This window comes from Bombina bombina, chromosome 6 (assembly GCF_027579735.1).
Source record: "Bombina bombina isolate aBomBom1 chromosome 6, aBomBom1.pri, whole genome shotgun sequence".
Classification (NCBI taxonomy): Eukaryota; Metazoa; Chordata; class Amphibia; order Anura; family Bombinatoridae; genus Bombina; species Bombina bombina.
In genome coordinates, this window is record NC_069504.1 from 526,604,376 (window position 1) to 526,626,100 (window position 21,725).

The 21,725-nt window shown below is 40.9% G+C and overlaps 1 protein-coding gene across 1 annotated transcript in view; it reads right to left on the reverse strand.

Moving 5' to 3' along the window:
- The window catches only part of TRPM7 (transient receptor potential cation channel subfamily M member 7), a 626,812-nt gene that overhangs the window by 116,119 nt on the left and 488,968 nt on the right, over positions 1 to 21,725 (reverse strand). Inside the window, exon 28 of the mRNA XM_053717440.1 lies at positions 4,954 to 5,050. Coding sequence (XP_053573415.1) covers positions 4,954 to 5,050 — 97 coding nt within the window. The remainder of the gene's footprint in view (positions 1 to 4,953; positions 5,051 to 21,725) is intronic.

Sequence of the window (21,725 nt, forward strand, 5' to 3'; positions counted from 1 at the left end):
ACAGAGCTGAGATCTGTCCCTTTAATGAACTAGCAGATAAACCCTTTTCTAAACCTTCTTGTAGAAAAGACAATATCCTAGGAATCCTAACCTTACTCCAAGAGTAACCTTTGGATTCACACCAATATAGGTATTTACGCCATATCTTATGGTAAATCTTTCTGGTAACAGGTTTCCTAGCCTGTATTAAGGTATCAATAACTGACTCAGAAAACCCACGTCTTGATAAAATCAAGCGTTCAATTTCCAAGCAGTCAGCTTCAGAGAAGTTAGATTTTGATGTTTGAAGGGACCCTGTATCAGAAGGTCCTGTTTCAGAGGTAGAGACCAAGGTGGACAGGATGACATGTCCACCAGGTCTGCATACCAAGTCCTGCGTGGCCACGCAGGTGCTATTAGAATCACTGATGCTCTCTCTTGTTTGATTCTGGCAATCAATCGAGGAAGCAACGGGAAGGGTGGAAACACGTAAGCCATCCTGAAGTCCCAAGGTGCTGTCAGAGCATCTATCAGGACTGCTCCTGGATCCCTGGATCTGGACCCGTAACGAGGAAGCTTGGCGTTCTGTCGAGACGCCATGAGATCTATCTCTGGTTTGCCCCAACGTCGCAGAATTTGGGCAAAGACCTCCGGATGAAGTTCCCACTCCCCCGGATGAAAAGTCTGACGACTTAAGAAATCCGCCTCCCAGTTCTCCACTCCCGGGATGTGGATTGCTGACAGGTGGCAAGAGTGAGACTCTGCCCAGAGAATTATCTTTGATACTTCCATCATAGCTAGGGAGCTTCTTGTCCCTCCCTGATGGTTGATGTAAGCTACAGTCGTGATGTTGTCCGACTGAAACCTGATGAACCCCCGAGTTGTCAACTGGGGCCAAGCCAGGAGGGCATTGAGAACTGCTCTCAATTCCAGAATGTTTATTGGCAGGAGACTCTCCTCCTGACTCCATTGTCCCTGAGCCTTCAGAGAATTCCAGACGGCACCCCAACCTAGAAGGCTGGCGTCTGTTGTTACAATTGTCCAGTCTGGTCTGCTGAATGGCATCCCCCTGGACAGATGTGGCCGAGAAAGCCACCATAGAAGAGAATTTCTGGTCTCTTGATCCAGATTCAGAGAAGGGGATAAGTCTGAGTAATCCCCATTCCACTGACTTAGCATGCACAGTTGCAGTGGTCTGAGGTGTAAGCGTGCAAAGGGTACTATGTCCATTGCCGCTACCATTAAGCCGATTACCTCCATGCATTGAGCCACTGACGGGTGTTGAATGGAATGTAGGGTGCGGCAAGCACTTTGAAGTCTTGTTAGCCTGTCCTCTGTCAGGTAAATCTTCATTTCTACAGAATCTATAAGAGTCCCCAGGAAGGGAACTCTTGTGAGTGGAACGAGTGAACTTTTCTTTTCGTTCACCTTCCATCCATGTGACCTTAGAAATGCCAGCACTAACTCTGTATGAGACTTGGCAGTTTGAAAGCTTGAAGCTTGTATCAGAATGTCGTCTAGGTATGGAGCTACCGAGATTCCCCGCGGTCTTAGTACCGCCAGAAGAGCACCCAGAACCTTTGTGAAGATTCTTAGAGCTGTAGCCAATCCGAATGGAAGAGCCACAAACTGGTAATGCCTGTCTAGGAAGGCAAACCTTAGGTACCGATAATGATCTTTGTGAATCGGTATGTGAAGGTAAGCATCTTTTAAATCTACAGTGGTCATGTACTGACCCTCTTGGATCATAGGTAAAATTGTCCGAATAGTCTCCATCTTGAACGAAGGAACTCTTAGGAATTTGTTTAGGATCTTTAAGTCCAGGATTGGTCTGAAAGTTCCCTCTTTTTTGGGAACCACAAACAGATTTGAGTAAAACCCCTGTCCCTGTTCCGATCGTGGAACTGGATGGATTACTCCCATTAACAAGAGCTCTTGTACGCAGCGTAGAAACGCCTCTTTCTTTGTCTGGATTGTTGACAATCTTGACAGATGAAATCTCTCTCTTGGAGGAGAGTATTTGAAGTCCAGAAGGTATCCCTGAGATATTATCTCTAGTGCCCAGAGATCCTGGACATCTCTTGCCCAAGCCTGGGCGAAGAGAGAAAGTCTGCCCCCCACTAGATCCGATCCCGGATCGGGGGCCCTCAATTCATGCTGTTTTAGGGGCAGCAGCAGGTTTCCTGGCCTGCTTGCCCTTGTTCCAGGACTGGTTAGGTTTCCAGCCTTGTCTGTAGCGAGCAACAGCTCCTTCCTGTTTTGGTGCAGAGGAAGTTGATGCTGCTCCTGCTTTGAAATTACGAAAGGAACGAAAATTAGACTGTTTAGCCTTAACTTTGGCTTTGTCCTGAGGCAGGGCATGGCCTTTACCTCCTGTAATGTCAGCGATAATCTCTTTCAACCCGGGCCCGAATAAGGTCTGCCCTTTGAAAGGTATATTAAGCAATTTAGACTTAGAAGTAACATCAGCTGACCAGGATTTTAGCCACAGCGCCCTGCGTGCCTGAATGGCGAATCCTGAATTCTTCGCCGTAAGTTTAGTAAGATGTACTACGGCCTCCGAAATGAATGAATTAGCTAGTTTAAGGACTCTAAGCCTGTCCGTAATGTCGTCCAGAGTAGCTGAACCAATGTTCTCTTCCAGAGACTCAATCCAGAATGCCGCTGCAGCCGTGATCGGCGCAATGCATGCAAGGGGTTGCAATATAAAACCTTGTTGAACAAACATTTTCTTAAGGTAACCCTCTAACTTTTTATCCATTGGATCTGAAAAAGCACAGCTATCCTCCACCGGGATAGTGGTACGCTTAGCTAAGGTAGAAACTGCTCCCTCCACCTTAGGGACCGTTTGCCATAAGTCCCTTGTGGTGGCGTCTATTGGAAACATTTTTCTAAATATCGGAGGGGGTGAGAACGGCACACCGGGTCTATCCCACTCCTTAGTAACAATTTCAGTAAGTCTCTTAGGTATAGGAAAAACCTCAGTACTCGTCGGTACCGCAAAATATTTATCCAACCTACACATTTTCTCTGGTATTGCAACTGTGTTACAATCATTCAGAGCCGCTAACACCTCCCCTAGTAATACACGGAGGTTTTCCAGTTTAAATTTAAAATTTGAAATATCTGAATCCAGTCTGTTTGGATCAGAACCGTCACCCACAGAATGAAGTTCTCCGTCCTCATGTTCTGCCACCTGTGACGCAGTGTCTGACATGGCCCTAATATTATCAGCGCACTCTGTTCTCACCCCAGAGTGATCACGCTTACCTCTTAGTTCTGGTAATTTAGCCAAAACCTCAGTCATAACAGTAGCCATATCCTGTAATGTGATTTGTAATGGCCGCCCAGATGTACTCGGCGCTACAATATCACGCACCTCCCTCTGAGCGGGAGATGTAGGTACTGACACGTGAGGCGAGTTAGTCGGCATAACTCTCCCCTTGTTGTTTGGTGAAATTTGTTCAATTTGTACAGATTGACTTTTATTTAAAGTAGCATCAATACAGTTAGTACATAAATTTCTATTGGGCTCCACTTTGGCATTGCAACAAATGACACAGGTATCATCCTCTGAATCAGACATGTTTAACACACTAGCAAATAAACTTGCAACTTGGAAATACAATTCAATTAGAATAATATTAAAACGTACTGTGCCTTTAAGAAGCACAGAAGATCTATGACAGTTGAAAATTAATAAATTGAAACAGTTATAGCCTCAATCCTTGTAAACAACACAACTTTAGCAAAGGTTTAATCCCATTAGCAAAGATAACAAATTCTGAAAGCAGGAAACAAATTACAGAATAAACGTTTTTTATCTCAGTCAAACTACAATTCTCACAGCTCTGCTGAGAGAAATTACCTCCCTCAAAATAAGTTTTGAAGACCCCTGAGCTCTGTAGAGATGAACCGGATCATGCAGGGAATACAATGAGTTGCTGACTGAAATATTTGATGCGTAGTAAAAGCGCCAAAAAACGGCCCCTCCCCCTCACACACAGCAGTGAGGGAGAACAGAAACTGTCAGAAAACAGATTAAGCAACTGCCAAGTGGAAAAATAGTGCCCAAACATTTATTCACTCAGTACCTCAGTAAATGAAAACGATTTTACATTCCAGCAAAAACGTTAAACATAATCTCTAGTTATTAAACAGCTTTATGTATTTCTTACAGTGTAATTCTAGTGAAGTACCATTCCCCAGAATACTGAAGTGTAAAGTATACATACATGACATTATATCGGTATGGCAGGATTTTCTCATCAATTCCATTATCAGAAAATAAAAACTGCTACATACCTCTATGCAGATTCATCTGCCCGCTGTCCCCTGATCTGAAGTTTACCTCTCCTCAGATGGCCGAGAAACAGCAATATGATCTTAACTACTCCGGCTAAAATCATAACAAAAACTCTGGTAGATTCTTCTTCAAACTCTGCCAGAGAGATAATAACACACTCCGGTGCTATTTTAAAATAACAAACTCTTGATTGAAGATAAAACTAAGTATAATCACCATAGTCCTCTCACACATCCTATCTAGTCGTTGGGTGCAAGAGAATGACTGGGAGTGACGTAGAGGGGAGGAGCTATATGCAGCTCTGCTGGGTGAATCCTCTTGCACTTCCTGTTGGGGAGGAGTAATATCCCAGAAGTAATGATGACCCGTGGACTGATCACACTTAACAGAAGAAAACACAGTATTCAGTAACTAGTTTTGGGCTAACATGTTGAACATAAAACAAATTGACACAGTAATACATTAAAAACTTTTTGTGCATTTGCAGCTATTTCTGCAAATCTTCTGTTTGAATACAGAAGGAAAGTTGGAAAACCCAGACCCCCCCTCAAAAAATTGAATGAGTGAATAAAAGAAAAAAATAGAATAACTCTGTTATGAATTTCTAAGTCTGAAAAAATGAGTATCAACAGAAGTAGCAAATGAGTTTTTATAAGACGATCACTTACGCTGGTCTAAGCACAAGGACGGAGAAATTTTATTGAGCTCCATAAAACCCGCACACGACTTCACTTGTTTCAAGCTTGAATTTGGTTGCATAGCCATCTGTAATAAAAAGTGGTCGTTTCAGTTATATTAGTCTGTACAGAATACAGAGGACATGGTTTATGACTGTTCAATTAAAAAAAACTTTACAAAACTACAGTCAACTACACAAATCTAGGAATAGTTGCTAAAGATATTCTTTGTACATATTTATACCACCTGCATCATATCATATAAATAACTTTTCTATAATTCCATATTATATTGGGAATTACTTTTCTCTACCACTAGGAGGCAAATATTCTCAAACCCCAAAAGCTCTATAAAACCTCTACCACCTCATACATACCTCAGTATAACGTATAGCTACTCAAGAGAGGTGTGAAAAAGGAATAAGAGCCATTAAATGAGAAGGGAAAAAAAGAAGTCCTGAAGAAAAAGTTAACCCTAGAAAAACACAAGGGTGGGGTCTTGTGGATTCTCAACACCATGAAAGAAATGAATTTGTCAGGTAAGCATAAATTATGTTTTCTTTCATAAAGGTGTTGAGAGTCCACAATCTTTTACTCTTGGGAACTAATACCTAAGCTGTGGAGTCCACAAGTAAAAACATTTTGTTTCTGTTAGAAATTAAATCCACACCCCCAATAAAAAATAAATATAAAATATAGCTGCAAGCAGCAATAGAGGTGGCCAAGCACATTGCCTTTGCAATGGCATACAGGCAGCAAAGTCACACTATAAAGCAAGTTTTTACAGTTCTAACACATGCAGTTGGTAAAAAACACACATTTTTTACATTTTTGCGTTTTTCAAGATGGCTGCCACAGCATATGACTAATACTTTCAACACGAACATATGTAACTCTAGGTGACAATATATAGTTATACAGTATATTTCACAGCTTTAACATAAGCGGTTGCAAAGTAAACACGTTTTTGATTTTTTTGGCGTTTTACAAGATGGCTGCCATACCATATGACCAATACTTTCAACATGAACAGATGTAATTTTAGGTCACAATAAATGGTTATACAGCATATTTCACAGATTTAACATAAGCAATTGGAAAGAAAACACATTGTCGAAATATTCGAGTAAACCAATATGGCTGCCACAGCTTGTGACCAATTCCTTCAACATGAACAACTGTGACTCTAGGTCACAATATAAGCTAATACAGCAAGTTTCACAGTTCTAACATAAGTGGTTGTGGAGAAAATAGATTTTTGAAATTTTCATGCAAAACAAGATGGCTGCCAAATCATGTGATATAGAGCCTCTATATCAGTGATTTTTAACCTTTTTTTTGCCGTGGCACACTTTTTTACATTAAAAAATCCTGTGGCACACCACCATCCCAAAATTTAAAAAAAAATCACACATTGTAACCTAATACATCAGACATATATACACATACACACAAACACACACATACTGTATGTATTGTGCTGTTATGCCATGCCTCCTACAAACTACCCCTGCACTGGGAGTAAAAAACAAGCAAAGTTTAAAAAATATGTCACACTGTTGTCAGTCTGCCGTGGCACACCTGAGGATCTCTCACGGCACACTAGTGTGCCACGGCACACTGGTTGAAAAATACTGCTCTATATTATGCACAATAGTGCTCACCATAGATGTTAATAAACATGGCAAAAATAAAGCATTTTTGTCAAATGTTTTTTTGTTTTATTATTAATTTAAAAATATGGTTAAGCGTTTTTGAACAATTCAAAATGACTGCCAAACCACAAGACCGATTGACTTCTCTTGAACAAATCTGAATATTGATCATAAGATAACTTTATAAACCAAATTTTATGCCTGTGTCATAAGCGGTTTCGGAGAAGAAAAATTTTGTAGTTTTTAAAAACAGCTCATACGAAACAAAATGGCCGCCAAGCTATGCAATGTATGGCTTTCAAATTGCACATACTAATGCTCATAGGCCTCTACAATTTGAAGTTTTATGAAAATTTGCAAATGTTTTATCTCACAAAGGCAACTGCGCAGTGTGAATTTTAACTGCAATATTGTCTTTGAGGGTTATGAGTATGTGTAAACATGTGTCTATTACACTGTAATATTGTTAAATATTGTAAAACTAATGCATAAAGTGCAAATGTACGCAATTAAATGTCGACGAAAAGGTTAATGTCTCACGGCAGCCATGTTGATTATAGAAAAATCGCAGTTTGAACAAACTTGGTAGAGGACTTTGCAAGGAGTATATGTGCAAAATTCTGCTTTATTGCACTAAGTGGTTTAAGAGAAGATGTTTAAAGATTTTCGCAAAATTCAAGATGGCTGCTACATCATGTGACCAAGGCACTTCCGTTGAACAATGGCAAATCTAGGTCATAGCAGCACTGAGCACAGCAAGTTTCAAAGTTGTAACATAAGCAGTTCCAGAGCTGAAGATTTTAAAGCGTTTCTCGAAATTTGTCACAAAAAACAAAATGGCTGCCTAACCATATGACCTATGAGTTCAACGTTGCATGAGATGTAGCATTGTTTAGGCTGTACCAACATACTGGATTTCAAGAGTTTAGCATAGTAATTTGTGTTTTGTGAGCAATTGAATTACAAATAATTACGATAAACATAAAACCAATATTGCTGTCGCATCATATGACTGAATCTCTCCTAATGAGCAATTTTTAATCTAGGTAACCATATAAGATTATACAGCAAATTTTTACAGTGCTTACATAAGCAGAGAAATAGACTTTCAATATTTTCGCGTAAACCAAGATGGCCACCTGATCATAAGAGATACAGCCTCCATATTACGCACAATAGTGCTCACCATAGATGTCAATAACCATGGCAAAAATAAAGCAGTTTTGTCAAACGGTTTTTGTTTTATTATAAACCACATGACCAATTGACTTCTCTTGAACAAATCTGAATATTGGTCATAAGATAACTCTAAAAACCAAGTTCCACGTCTGTCTCATAAGCGGTTTCGAAGAAGAAGATTTTTGTAGTTTTTAAAAACAGTGCATAAGAAACAAAATGACTGCCACACTGTGTAATGTATGGTTTTCATATTGCACACACTAATGCTCACCATAGACCTCTACAGTTTGCAGAAATTTCATGAAAATTTGCAAATGCTTTATTTCACGAAGGCGACTGCGCAGTGCGAATTTTAACTGCAATATTGTCTTTGAGTGTTATGACTATGTGTAATGATGTGTCTATTACACTGTAATATTGTTAAATATTGTAAAACTAATTTATAAAGTGCAAATTTACGCAATTAAATGTCGATAAAAAGGTTAATGTCTCACAGCAGCCATGTTGATTATGGAAAAATCTCATTTGAACAAACTTGGTAGAGGACCTTGCAAGGAGCATATGTGCAAAATTGCACTTTATTGCACTAAGCGGTTTAAGAGAAGAAGATGTTTAAAGATTTTCGCATAATGCAAGATGGCTGCTACATCATGTGACTAAGGCACATCTGTTAAGCAATGGCAAATCTAGTTCATAGCAGCACTGAGCACAGCAAGTTTCAAAGTTGTAACATAAGCAGTTCCAGAGATAAAGATTATTAAGTGTTTCTCGAAATTTGTCGCAAAAAACAATATGGCTGCCTAACCTTATGACCTATGAGTTCAATATTGCATGAGATGTAGCAGAGCAATAGGCTGTACCAGCATACCTGATTTCAAGAGCTTTGCTTTAGCAATTCAAAATTTATGGGCAATAGAAAAAGTGGCGGAATAATAATAATAATCCTGACAATAACAATAGGTTTGCCTGCAACTTTGTTGCTGGCCACCTAATAAATAAAATACAAAATAATAAAAAATAAACATATAAATATATATATTGAAGCAAACAAAGACGAGGACTCCCAGAATCAATAACCAAAGGTGGTTTATTCAAGCTTGCAAGTGAAGCACATTGCTGTGAACAGGACAGGTACAAACGTCTGACGCGTTTCACGCATGCTCAAATGCGCTTCATCAGAGACATTCAGGTGTCCACCAGGTATACACTTATAAACAGTGCATCAGCCAATAAAAACATGCATTCAGGTGAACCACAAACATGATTGGTAAAACAAACGTGATAAAAAGGTTGAGTAACTTTTGAATGTTAACAAAATAAACACAAATATATATCTTAGTCAACTTACTGTGGTGACATAATATGATGATCTAGTGCTAAGGAAAAGAACAATCATAATGATAATGTTAAAGGAAACATGAAATAAAGATGTTGGATACAGGATGCGCTAAGAATAAGCTCATTGATCTATATCAAAGGCGTTATATGTATTGTATAGAGGTATAGGAATTAGTAATGATAAAAAATAGACAAAATAAATTAGAGGAACCAACTGATTTAAGTTAGCAGTGTTTAGCACAGATATAGAAATATGTTGCATACAGCTAGTAAGGTGGGACCTCATATGGTCAGTAAAACAAGTTATTAAAATAATAATAAATATGGGGCATAACTAAAATAACAGTTTATAAAAGGAATATGATAAAGATTCAAAAGGACAAAAATGGAACTAATATGAAAGAAGAAAAGGGGCGATACATGATAATAAGAATAAGAAAATAATGAATAAAATTCATTACGAAGAACAGGGGACACTTATCTTAAAGGGACAGTCAACACCAGAATTTTTGTTGTTTAAAAAGAAAGATAATCCCTTTATTACCCATTCCCCAGTTTTGCATATCCAACACAGTTATAATAATACATGTTTTACCTCTGTAATTATCTTGTATCTAAGCCTCTGCTGACTGCCCTCTTATTTCAGTTCTTTTGACAGACATGCAGTTTAGCCAATCAGTGCTCACTCCTAGGTCACTTTACGTGCATGAGCTCAATGTTATCTATATGAAACGTGTGAACTAATGCCCTCTAGTGGTCAAAATGTATTCAGATTAGAGGCAGTCTTCAAGGTTTAAGAAATTAGCATATGAACCTCCTAGGTTTAGCTTTCAACTAAGAATACCAAGAAAACAAAGCAAAATTGGTGATAAAAGTAAATTGGGAAGTTGTTTAAAATTGCATGCCCTATTTAAATCATGAAAGTTTTTTTTTGGACTTGACTGTCCCTTTAAGTGAACTCACTGAACCTAAAGGGGAAAGTCAATAAGGAAAAAGTATATGGATATGTAAAAGAGGAGGGAAGGAGATAGGACTCTAGGGGCAATTGTTAAATAGAGAAAATCAGTCTAAATAAATCTAAATTGTATCTCTTATTAATGCTCTTAGGGAATTTGGTTCGTAAAGTGAAGATCCAAAATACTTCTTTCCTGAGAAGTTTTGCTATTCTGTCTCCTCTTCTAATATCCCTTTTAATATATTCTATACCCACAAATGAGAAGAGATGTTTTACTCGGGTGCCAAGAGAACGAAAATTCTTAGCCACAGGGGTCTTCGGTGTGTCTTCATCTAATGACAGCAAATGCACCCTAATTCTGTCTTTTAGTGGACGAGACGTAATGCCCACATATTGATGGGAGCATTGCTGGCATGCGGTACACTGCATGGTCACTAGTGCAATCAATTCTGTTGTTAATTTTAAAAGTTTTTCTGCAATATATGTAATTCTGAGGTTGAGGTCATTATTGTTCAAATAATCTACTAGTGATTCTACCGTGTGTGACCTAGCTGAATCCCAGATAATGATCAGGTCATCTATATCTCTAACAGTGATTTTCAACTAGTGTGCCGTGAGAGATTGTCAGGTGTGCCGCCGTGAATTGGTCCCTTCTTGCTTAAGCGCACTCTTGAGTAGTGGAACAGAAGCCGGTGCTACCCTACGCACTCATATGGACACGCAGGGACTCTCTCCGCTACAGAGATTTCACTCGCCTCAGCTCCATTACAAAAGTTCCTATCAAGGAGATCTGAGTAAGAGAAAACTCGTCAAGCCAGTGCGCATTTGGGTGGCGGTGCATGTATTTGAAGGCATCTGCTATCTGCAATGATAGCCATGAGGACTACTGAGAGATCTAATAAAAATATATACAACACTCCAGAGGGTCGGGGCTCCGCTCCGGAGGTCAAGCAAACAGCAGCAGTCCTTCCCCCCCCCCCCCCCCCGTTGCGGAGGTCTGTTAGTGCCAGGGGTTGACAGCTCACATATCACTGTGGCCTACTCTGAGGCCTAGGAGCCTACATTCACTTGTTCCCAAGCTTCCAAACGGGGTAACTGGCCAGGAGGTACGTGTTACTTACCGGAGTCCGAAATTTTAGTCGCGTTGAAGAATAGAGGAGAGTTGGCCAAAGTGGCGAGAGCGGCCGCCATTTTCTTTCTATGTCTTCGGAGGTGTTTTGATCAATTGCGGCCTACACACTCCGACAGTCGCAGTTTTACAGATCCACTTACCTCCCCTTCCTGGATTCTCAAGCTCAGGGAGAATTGCCCTGGATATTAATTATATTGTTCCAGTATAGCGAAGAAGACATCTGCTTTAACTGGGTGAGACCTTTCTGTTTACCATCATATGCATTTTATGCCATTTGCCCTCCAGGCTTAACTTTTGTAATTTTTCAGTTTACTCTCATCATTGCCTGATTGCCAAGTCCTGATGCTCTTTTGTGGGCCCCATATTTATGCTTATCCTACACACTATTGTTTTTGTTCACTTTGGTGTACCACTTTACTGTATTTTTGTAATAACTAATTTTTTCTTCATTGTTCATTTTTGTTTTTTGCAATTGTTGCTGTTTTGTTGTTGATGCAGGTTGTTGTTCTCAGTGATATTTTGATTGTTATTATTGTTCCTCTAGCTTTGGCAATACAGTTGTAGTGACTGTCATGCTAATAAAGCTTAATTGATTTGAATTGAATAAATTGTTCACATATATATATATATATATATATATATATATATATATATATATATATATATACTGTATTAGGCTACAATGTGCGATTTTCTAAAATTTTGGGATGGTGGTGTGCCGCAGGATTTTTTTAATGTAAACAAATGTGCCGTGGCAAAAAAAGGTTGAAAATCACTGATCTACCATATATAACTACATTGTCTCTGAAGGGGAAGTCATCCGCAAAGATGCAGTTGAGCTCTAACCAGCCCATGTATAGATTGGCGTATGCCGGGGTATATTTAGCCCCCATGGTTGTCCCAAATCTTGGCAGATAGAATTCCCACCCAAAGACAAAGTAGTTGTGAGTTAATAGGAATCTTGCTGTAGAAACCAAGAAGTTGATATAGACTTCTGAATAGGATGTAAATCTCTTAATCATGTGGCCCATTGCTTCAAGACCCCTGTTGTGAGGGATGCTTGAATATAGCGCTGTCACATCAATAGCAAGCCACAAAAAATCAGGGTGCCAGTTGACATTCTCTAGCTGTTGTAAAAGATGAGCAACCAGGAAGGGACATAACAATCGGATGAAGGGCTGAGTCTAGCCAGGCTCCCAACCTCTCACAGAGAGACCCCATACTGGCCACTATGGGTCTCCCGGGTGGTTTCTGGAGAGTTTTGTGAATCTTGGGCACAACCCTGAAAGTGGGTATCAAAGGATCATCTATCAATAGATAGTTTGCCACCTCCTTAGTGAGGTGACCATCTTCTATGGCCGTGTCCAAGAAAGACTATAACTCTCTTTTAAATGTCAATGTAGGGTCAAAGCTAAGTTTCCTGTAGACAATATGGTCACTCAATTGGGAGGTGGCTTCAGTCAGGTAGTCAGCTTTGTTTAAAAACAGAATTTATGTTTACCTGATAAATTACTTTCTCCAACGGTGTGTCCGGTCCACGGCGTCATCCTTACTTGTGGGATATTCTCTTCCCCAACAGGAAATGGCAAAGAGCCCAGCAAAGCTGGTCACATGATCCCTCCTAGGCTCCGCCTACCCCAGTCATTCGACCGACGTTAAGGAGGAATATTTGCATAGGAGAAACCATATGGTACCGTGGTGACTGTAGTTAAAGAAAATAAATTATCAGACCTGATTAAAAAAACCAGGGCGGGCCGTGGACCGGACACACCGTTGGAGAAAGTAATTTATCAGGTAAACATAAATTCTGTTTTCTCCAACATAGGTGTGTCCAGTCCACGGCGTCATCCTTACTTGTGGGAACCAATACCAAAGCTTTAGGACACGGATGAAGGGAGGGAGCAAATCAGGTCACCTAAATGGAAGGCACCACGGCTTGCAAAACCTTTCTCCCAAAAATAGCCTCAGAAGAAGCAAAAGTATCAAACTTGTAAAATTTGGTAAAAGTGTGCAGTGAAGACCAAGTCGCTGCCCTAAATATCTGATCAACAGAAGCCTCGTTCTTGAAGGCCCATGTGGAAGCCACAGCCCTAGTGGAATGAGCTGTGATTCTTTCGGGAGGCTGCCGTCCGGCAGTCTCGTAAGCCAATCTGATGATGCTTTTAATCCAAAAAGAAAGAGAGGTAGAAGTTGCTTTTTGACCTCTCCTTTTACCGGAATAAACAACAAACAAGGAAGATGTTTGTCTAAAATCCTTTGTAGCATCTAAATAGAATTTTAGAGCGCGAACAACATCCAAATTGTGCAACAAACGTTCCTTCTTTGAAACTGGTTTCGGACACAGAGAAGGTACGATAATCTCCTGGTTAATGTTTTTGTTAGAAACAACTTTTGGAAGAAAACCAGGTTTAGTACGTAAAACCACCTTATCTGCATGGAACACCAGATAAGGAGGAGAACACTGCAGAGCAGATAATTCTGAAACTCTTCTGGCAGAAGAAATTGCAACTAAAAACAAAACTTTCCAAGATAATAACTTAATATCAACGGAATGCAAGGGTTCAAACGGAACCCCCTGAAGAACTGAAAGAACTAAATTGAGACTCCAAGGAGGAGTCAAAGGTTTGTAAACAGGCTTAATTCTAACCAGAGCCTGAACAAAGGCTTGAACATCTGGCACAGCAGCCAGTTTTTTGTGAAGTAACACCGACAAGGCAGAAATCTGTCCCTTCAGGGAACTTGCAGATAATCCTTTTTCCAATCCTTCTTGAAGGAAGGATAGAATCCTAGGAATCTTAACCTTGTCCCAAGGGAATCCTTTAGATTCACACCAACAGATATATTTTTTCCAAATTTTGTGGTAAATCTGAGAACCCTCGCTTCGATAAAATCAAGCGTTCAATCTCCAAGCAGTCAGCTGGAGTGAAACCAGATTCGGATGTTCGAACGGACCCTGAACAAGAAGGTCTCGTCTCAAAGGTAGCTTCCAAGGTGGAGCCGATGACATATTCACCAGATCTGCATACCAAGTCCTGCGTGGCCACGCAGGAGCTATCAAGATCACCGACGCCCTCTCCTGATTGATCCTGGCTACCAGCCTGGGGATGAGAGGAAACGGCGGGAACACATAAGCTAGTTTGACGGTCCAAGGTGCTACTAGTGCATCCACTAGAGCCGCCTTGGGATCCCTGGATCTGGACCCGTAGCAAGGAACTTTGAAGTTCTGACGAGAGGCCATCAGATCCATGTCTGGAATGCCCCACAGCTGAGTGACTAGGGCAAAGATTTCCGGATGGAGTTCCCACTCCCCCGGATGCAATGTCTGACGACTCAGAAAATCCGCTTCCCAATTTTCCACTCCTGGGATGTGGATAGCAGACAGGTGGCAGGAGTGAGACTCCGCCCATAGAATGATTTTGGTCACTTCTTCCATCGCTAGGGAACTCCTTGTTCCCCCCTGATGGTTGATGTACGCAACAGTTGTCATGTTGTCTGATTGAAACCGTATGAACTTGGCCCTCGCTAGCTGAGGCCAAGCCTTGAGAGCATTGAATATCGCTCTCAGTTCCAGAATATTTATCGGTAGAAGAGATTCTTCCCGAGACCAAAGACCCTGAGCTTTCAGGGATCCCCAGACCGCGCCCCAGCCCAACAGACTGGCATCGGTCGTGACAATGACCCACTCTGGTCTGCGGAATGTCATCCCTTGTGACAGGTTGTCCAGGGACAGCCACCAACGGAGTGAGTCTCTGGTCCTCTGATTTACTTGTATCTTCGGAGACAAGTCTGTATAGTCCCCATTCCACTGACTGAGCATGCACAGTTGTAATGGTCTTAGATGAATGCGCGCAAAAGGAACTATGTCCATTGCCGCTACCATCAACCCGATCACTTCCATGCACTGAGCTATGGAAGGAAGAGGAACGGAATGAAGTATCCGACAAGAGTCTAGAAGTTTTGTTTTTCTGGCCTCTGTCAGAAAAATCCTCATTTCTAAGGAGTCTATTATTGTTCCCAAGAAGGGAACCCTTGTTGACGGGGATAGAGAACTCTTTTCCACGTTCACTTTCCATCCGTGAGATCTGAGAAAGGCCAGGACAATGTCCGTGTGAGCCTTTGCTTGAGGAAGGGACGACGCTTGAATCAGAATGTCGTCCAAGTAAGGTACTACAGCAATGCCCCTTGGTCTTAGCACAGCTAGAAGGGACCCTAGTACCTTTGTGAAAATCCTTGGAGCAGTGGCTAATCCGAAAGGAAGCGCCACGAACTGGTAATGTTTGTCCAGGAATGCGAACCTTAGGAACCGATGAAGTTCCTTGTGGATAGGAATATGTAGATACGCATCCTTTAAATCCACCGTGGTCATGAATTGACCTTCCTGGATGGAAGGAAGAATAGTTCGAATGGTTTCCATCTTGAACGATGGAACCTTGAGAAACTTGTTTAAGATCTTGAGATCTAAGATTGGTCTGAACGTTCCCTCTTTTTTGGGAACTATGAACAGATTGGAGTAGAACCCCATCCCTTGTTCTCTTAATGGAACAGGATGAATCACTCCCATTTTTAACAGGTCTTCTACACAATGTAAGAATGCCCGTCTTTTTATGTGGTCTGAAGACAACTGAGACCTGTGGAACCTCCCCCTTGGGGGAAGTCCCTTGAATTCCAGAAGATAACCTTGGGAGACTATTTCTAGCGCCCAAGGATCCAGAACATCTCTTGCCCAAGCCTGAGCGAAGAGAGAGAGTCTGCCCCCCACCAGATCCGGTCCCGGATCGGGGGCCAACATTTCATGCTGTCTTGGTAGCAGTGGCAGGTTTCTTGGCCTGCTTTCCCTTGTTCCAGCCTTGCATTGGTCTCCAAGCTGGCTTGGCTTGAGAAGTATTACCCTCTTGCTTAGAGGACGTAGCACCTTGGGCTGGTCCGTTTCTACGAAAGGGACGAAAATTAGGTTTATTTTTTGCCTTGAAAGGCCGATCCTGAGGAAGGGCGTGGCCCTTACCCCCAGTGATATCCGAGATAATCTCTTTCAAGTCAGGGCCAAACAGCGTTTTCCCCTTGAAAGGAATGTTAAGTAGCTTGTTCTTGGAAGACGCATCAGCCGACCAAGATTTCAACCAAAGCGCTCTGCGCGCCACAATAGCAAACCCAGAATTCTTAGCCGCTAACCTAGCCAATTGCAAAGTGGCGTCTAGGGTGGAAGAATTCGCCAATTTGAGAGCATTGATTCTGTCCATAATCTCCTCAAAAGGAGGAGAATCACTATCGACCGCCTTTATCAGATCATCGAACCAGAAACATGCGGCTGTAGCGACAGGGACAATGCATGAAATTGGTTGTAGAAGGTAACCTTGCTGAACAAACATCTTTTTAAGCAAACCTTCCAATTTTTTATCCATAGGATCTTGAAAGCACAACTATCCTCTATGGGTATAGTGGTGCGTTTGTTTAAAGTGGAAACCGCTCCCTCGACCTTGGGGACTGTCTGCCATAAGTCCTTTCTGGGGTCGACCATAGGAAACAATTTTTTAAATATGGGGGGAGGGACGAAAGGAATACCGGGCCTTTCCCATTCTTTATTAACAATGTCCTCCACCCGCTTGGGTATAGGAAAAGCTTCTGGGAGCCCCGGCACCTCTAGGAACTTGTCCATTTTACATAGTTTCTCTGGGATGACCAACTTGTCACAATCATCCAGAGTGGATAATACCTCCTTAAGCAGAATGCAGAGATGTTCCAACTTAAATTTAAATGCAATCACATCAGGTTCAGCCTGTTGAGAAATGTTCCCTGAATCAGTAATTTCTCCCTCAGACAAAACCTCCCTGGCCCCATCAGACTGGGTTAGGGGCCCTTCAGAAATATTAATATCAGCGTCGTCATGCTCTTCAGTATCTAAAACAGAGCAGCCGCGCTTACGCTGATAAGTGTTCATTTTGGCTAAAATGTTTTTGACAGAATTATCCATTACAGCCGTTAATTGTTGCATAGTAAGGAGTATTGGCGCGCTAGATGTACTAGGGGCCTCCTGAGTGGGCAAGACTCGTGTAGACGAAGGAGGGAATGATGCAGTACCATGCTTACTCCCCTCACTTGAGGAATCATCTTGGGCATCATTGTCATTATCACATAAATCACATTTATTTAAATGAATAGGAATTCTGGCTTCCCCACATTCAGAACACAGTCTATCTGGTAGTTCAGACATGTTAAACAGGCATAAACTTGATAACAAAGTACAAAAAACGTTTTAAAATAAAACCGTTACTGTCACTTTAAATTTTAAACTGAACACACTTTATTACTGCAATTGCGAAATAACATGAAGGAATTGTTCAAAATTCACCAAATTTTCACCACAGTGTCTTAAAGCCTTAAAAGTATTGCACACCAAATTTGGAAGCTTTAACCCTTAAAGTAACGGAACCGTTTTAAACTTTAACCCCTCTACAGTCCCTGGTATCTGCTTTGCTGAGACCCAACCAAGCCCAAAGGGGAATACGATACCAAATGACGCCTTCAGAAAGTCTTTTCTAAGTATCAGAGCTCCTCTCACATGCGACTGCATGCCATGCCTCTCAAAAACAAGTGCGCCACACCGGCGCGAAAATGAGGCTCTGCTTATGCTTTGGGAAAGCCCCTAAGGAATAAGGTGTCTAATACAGTGCCTGCCGATATTATTATATCAAAATACCCAGATAAAATGATTCCTCAAGGCTAAATATGTGTTAATAATGAATCGATTTAGCCCAGAAAAAGTCTACAGTCTTAATAAGCCCTTGTGAAGCCCTTATTTACGATCGTAATAAACATGGCTTACCGGATCCCATAGGGAAAATGACAGCTTCCAGCATTACATCGTCTTGTTAGAATGTGTCATACCTCAAGCAGCAAGAGACTGCACACTGTTCCCCCAACTGAAGTTAATTGCTCTCAACAGTCCTGTGTGGAACAGCCATGGATTTTAGTGACGGTTGCTAAAATCATTTTCCTCATACAAACAGAAATCTTCATCTCTTTTCTGTTTCTGAGTAAATAGTACATACCAGCACTATTTCAAAATAACAAACTCTTGATTGAATAATAAAAACTACAGTTAAACACTAAAAAACTCTAAGCCATCTCCGTGGAGATGTTGCCTGTACAACGGCAAAGAGAATGACTGGGGTAGGCGGAGCCTAGGAGGGATCATGTGACCAGCTTTGCTGGGCTCTTTGCCATTTCCTGTTGGGGAAGAGAATATCCCACAAGTAAGGATGACGCCGTGGACCGGACACACCTATGTTGGAGAAATTACTACCGCCCCACCTTTATCCGCTTGAGTGACCACAATCTCTTGATTGTCTTCTATCTGTCTTAGTGCTAACCTCTCTTGGTGGGAAAAATTATGTTTAGCTCTATATTAAGACTGTGTCAAAGTGTCATTAAGAGATAAAAGGTCTCTGTACTGCTTCTTGATATAGTTCGATGCTAGTACGTCTGGCTTGAGCAGGACAAAAATAAGAGTGATCTTTATAGGAAAAATCATGAACTAATGAGGTTAGACATACAGCTTCATCTTGTAATGAAATTGGATACTTGAAGTCACATTGGTCTTTAAAAAGTAATCCAACTTTATTGCTGCTTAGTAGTGTAGTAGGGATTTGGGAAGGTGTGTTGTGTTCTGAGCCTGAGAAGTGTTTTCCTAAAGTGAACTTACGTACTAATCGGTTAATATCAATCATAGTGCTAAAAATATAAAAATTTGTACTCGGTGCAAAAGTGAGGCCCTTATTGAGAAAAGTAATTTGTGCTGGGGTTAGTGTAATACTGGAAAGATTAATGACCCCATCTTTTTCTTTTTCGTCTTAATGCTGGGGTATCTATGTGCAGGGTTAGTTTCCTTAGGAGTGCTGGTCTGTTGTGGTATATTAATTAATGTGGCTAGTGTTGGCCTGGCAGATGTGGTCTCCCATACATTAGTTTCTGTGTTTGAAGCATTATACACAGGTGCCAGGGACTCCAATGAGTGTATGGGTGTGGACATGGCTGATTCTGAATCTGTGTAGATGCTTGAAAACATTACTTTTTTTGTTGCTTTTTTGTTGCTTTGTTTCTGACGTCTATAGCTCTTTTGTTTAGACTTAGCTGAACCATTCTTATTCTTATATCTATTACCCATAGTGGGTCTGTGTTGTTGCCAAGAATAAACTATATTTAGATCATAGTCTAATATCACGATTATATTTTGACACTTCTCTACTGGATAAGTCAATGTCCAATTTACTGATGGATAGCTCTAATTTATAGTCCTATTTATTAGTTCCTTCAAATGATTTAATTGAATCCATAATACCATTAATGTCCATTAGAATATCATCTCTCTCTTGTTTCTTGTGTCTTGGTTCATGAAGGTTGTGGAACATCAAGTTAGAGTGTTATTCCACTCCTCCATAAACTCAGGTTTATGAAGGGCAAAGGAGGGATATTTTTTCATCCTCAAACCTCAGGGTACTTTGCCCTCTTTGATGTACAAATCAAGAAATTCAAATATCCCACCAAAGGTTTGTCTCTTTGTATCTTAATTTCTCCAATCCAGAGAACACCATGGGTAAATTTCCCTCATTTAGGTTCAGATGGTGAGGGATTACTGCCCTGTAGTGCTGTGGCCAGAATGAGTCTGTGTTTATCTTCATTTATTACCCCCGTGGAGGAGAGAATCTGAGACACCTCCATCATTACCAGGGAACTATGAGTTCCCCTATGATGGTTGATATAAGCTACTGCTGTGACATTGTTTGAAAATGGAGTTGAGACTCCCTTTTCAACAGAGGCCAAATGTGAAGGGCCCTGAAAATTGCACAGAGTTCTAGAACATTGATTGGTAACCTCGCCTCCCAAGGATCCCAAACTCCCTATGCTGTTAGACACCCCCAAACAGCTACCCAACCTGAAAGACTTACATCTGTAGTGATCACAGTCCAGGTAGGATGAGAAAAGGAAGCCCTCTAAATAATAAACTGATGATCCTGCCACCAAGTTAGAAACTGACGTGTACTGGGATTCAAAAATATCCTTTGAAATAGCTAAGTATAATCCCTGTACCATTGACACAGCATACAAAGCTGAAGAGGCCTCATGTGAAATTAAGCAAATGGAATTGCATCTGAGGCTGCAATCATGAGACCTAAAACTTCCATAAATACAGCCACTGAAGGAAATAAAAGAGACTGGAGGTTCAGACAAGCTGACACCAATTTCAACCTTATCTGCTCTGTTAGAGAAAGACTCATGGAATCTATTTGCAAACCCAAGAAAGTTACCTTTGTCTGAGGAAACAAAGAACTCTTTGGAAAATTGATCCTCCAACCATGCTATTCAAGAAAAAACAACAACAAAGGGTTGGTTGGTGTGAGAAACTTCTAAAGGAAAAAATGGAGCTTGAACCAAGATGTTGTCCAGGTATGGAAACACTGCAATACCCTGAGACCTGATCACACACAAAAGGGCACACAGAACCTTTGTAAATATTCTTGGAGCTATAGCCAGACCAAGTGGAAGAGCAACAAACTGAAAATGTCTGTCCAGAAAAGCAAATCTCAGAAACTGAAAAAGACTGAAACTGAAAAAGATCTATGTGAATAGGAACATGAAGGTAAGCATTGTTTAAATCTATTGTGGGCATAAACTGACCTTGCTGAACAAAAAGTCAGAATAGTCAGGATAGTTTACATTCTGAAAGTTGGAATCCTTACAAAGCCTTTATAGATCTAGAACTGGTCTGAAAGTACCTTCCTTCTTTGAAACAATTTAATAAAATCCTGCAAAGGAACTGGAACAATCAGTCCCATATCTTCCAGATCTGAGACCGACTGAAAAAAAGCTTGGCCTTGTTCTGAATCCTATTTGATATCCCTGCGAAACAATATTCCGAACCCAGGGATCTGGAATAGACTGAAACCAAGCCTCCTGAAAGAGGCTTAATCTGCCCCCTACCAGAATTTCCGGATCGGGGACTGCACCTTCATACAGTTTTGGTAGTGGAGATAGATTACTTACTTTGTTACTGAAAATACAAAAAAAATGTTTATATGCTTTTATTCTGTATTAAACCCTTTTGAATCTGTTTCATTGCTGCTGTACTCCTGATCATTTCTGAAGCATTTGTTGCACTGTGTTTGATGTCCATATGTACTTGTGACCTAAGTGCATATGGACATAGCAGTCTCTGCTAAACTAGCAGAGACTGCTATCCACCTAACAATAGCTGTGTAACAGCAAAGAAGTCCTTTGGAAACTGCAGCGCTCCTGATTCTCTTGTTGCCAGGACAACAAAGACCATCTGTTCCAGGTGCCTGGTGAGTCTGCTGAGCGACTCTTTGGATTCAGCCTGCTTGTATTGCACATCAGTGCTTACTACCAAGTGAGTGAGATACCTGCTACATATACATCTCTTCTTCAATTTTTATACTCATTTATCTGCACTATGTGGTGCCCTCTGTTTTCTCCGTTATAGATTGCCCTT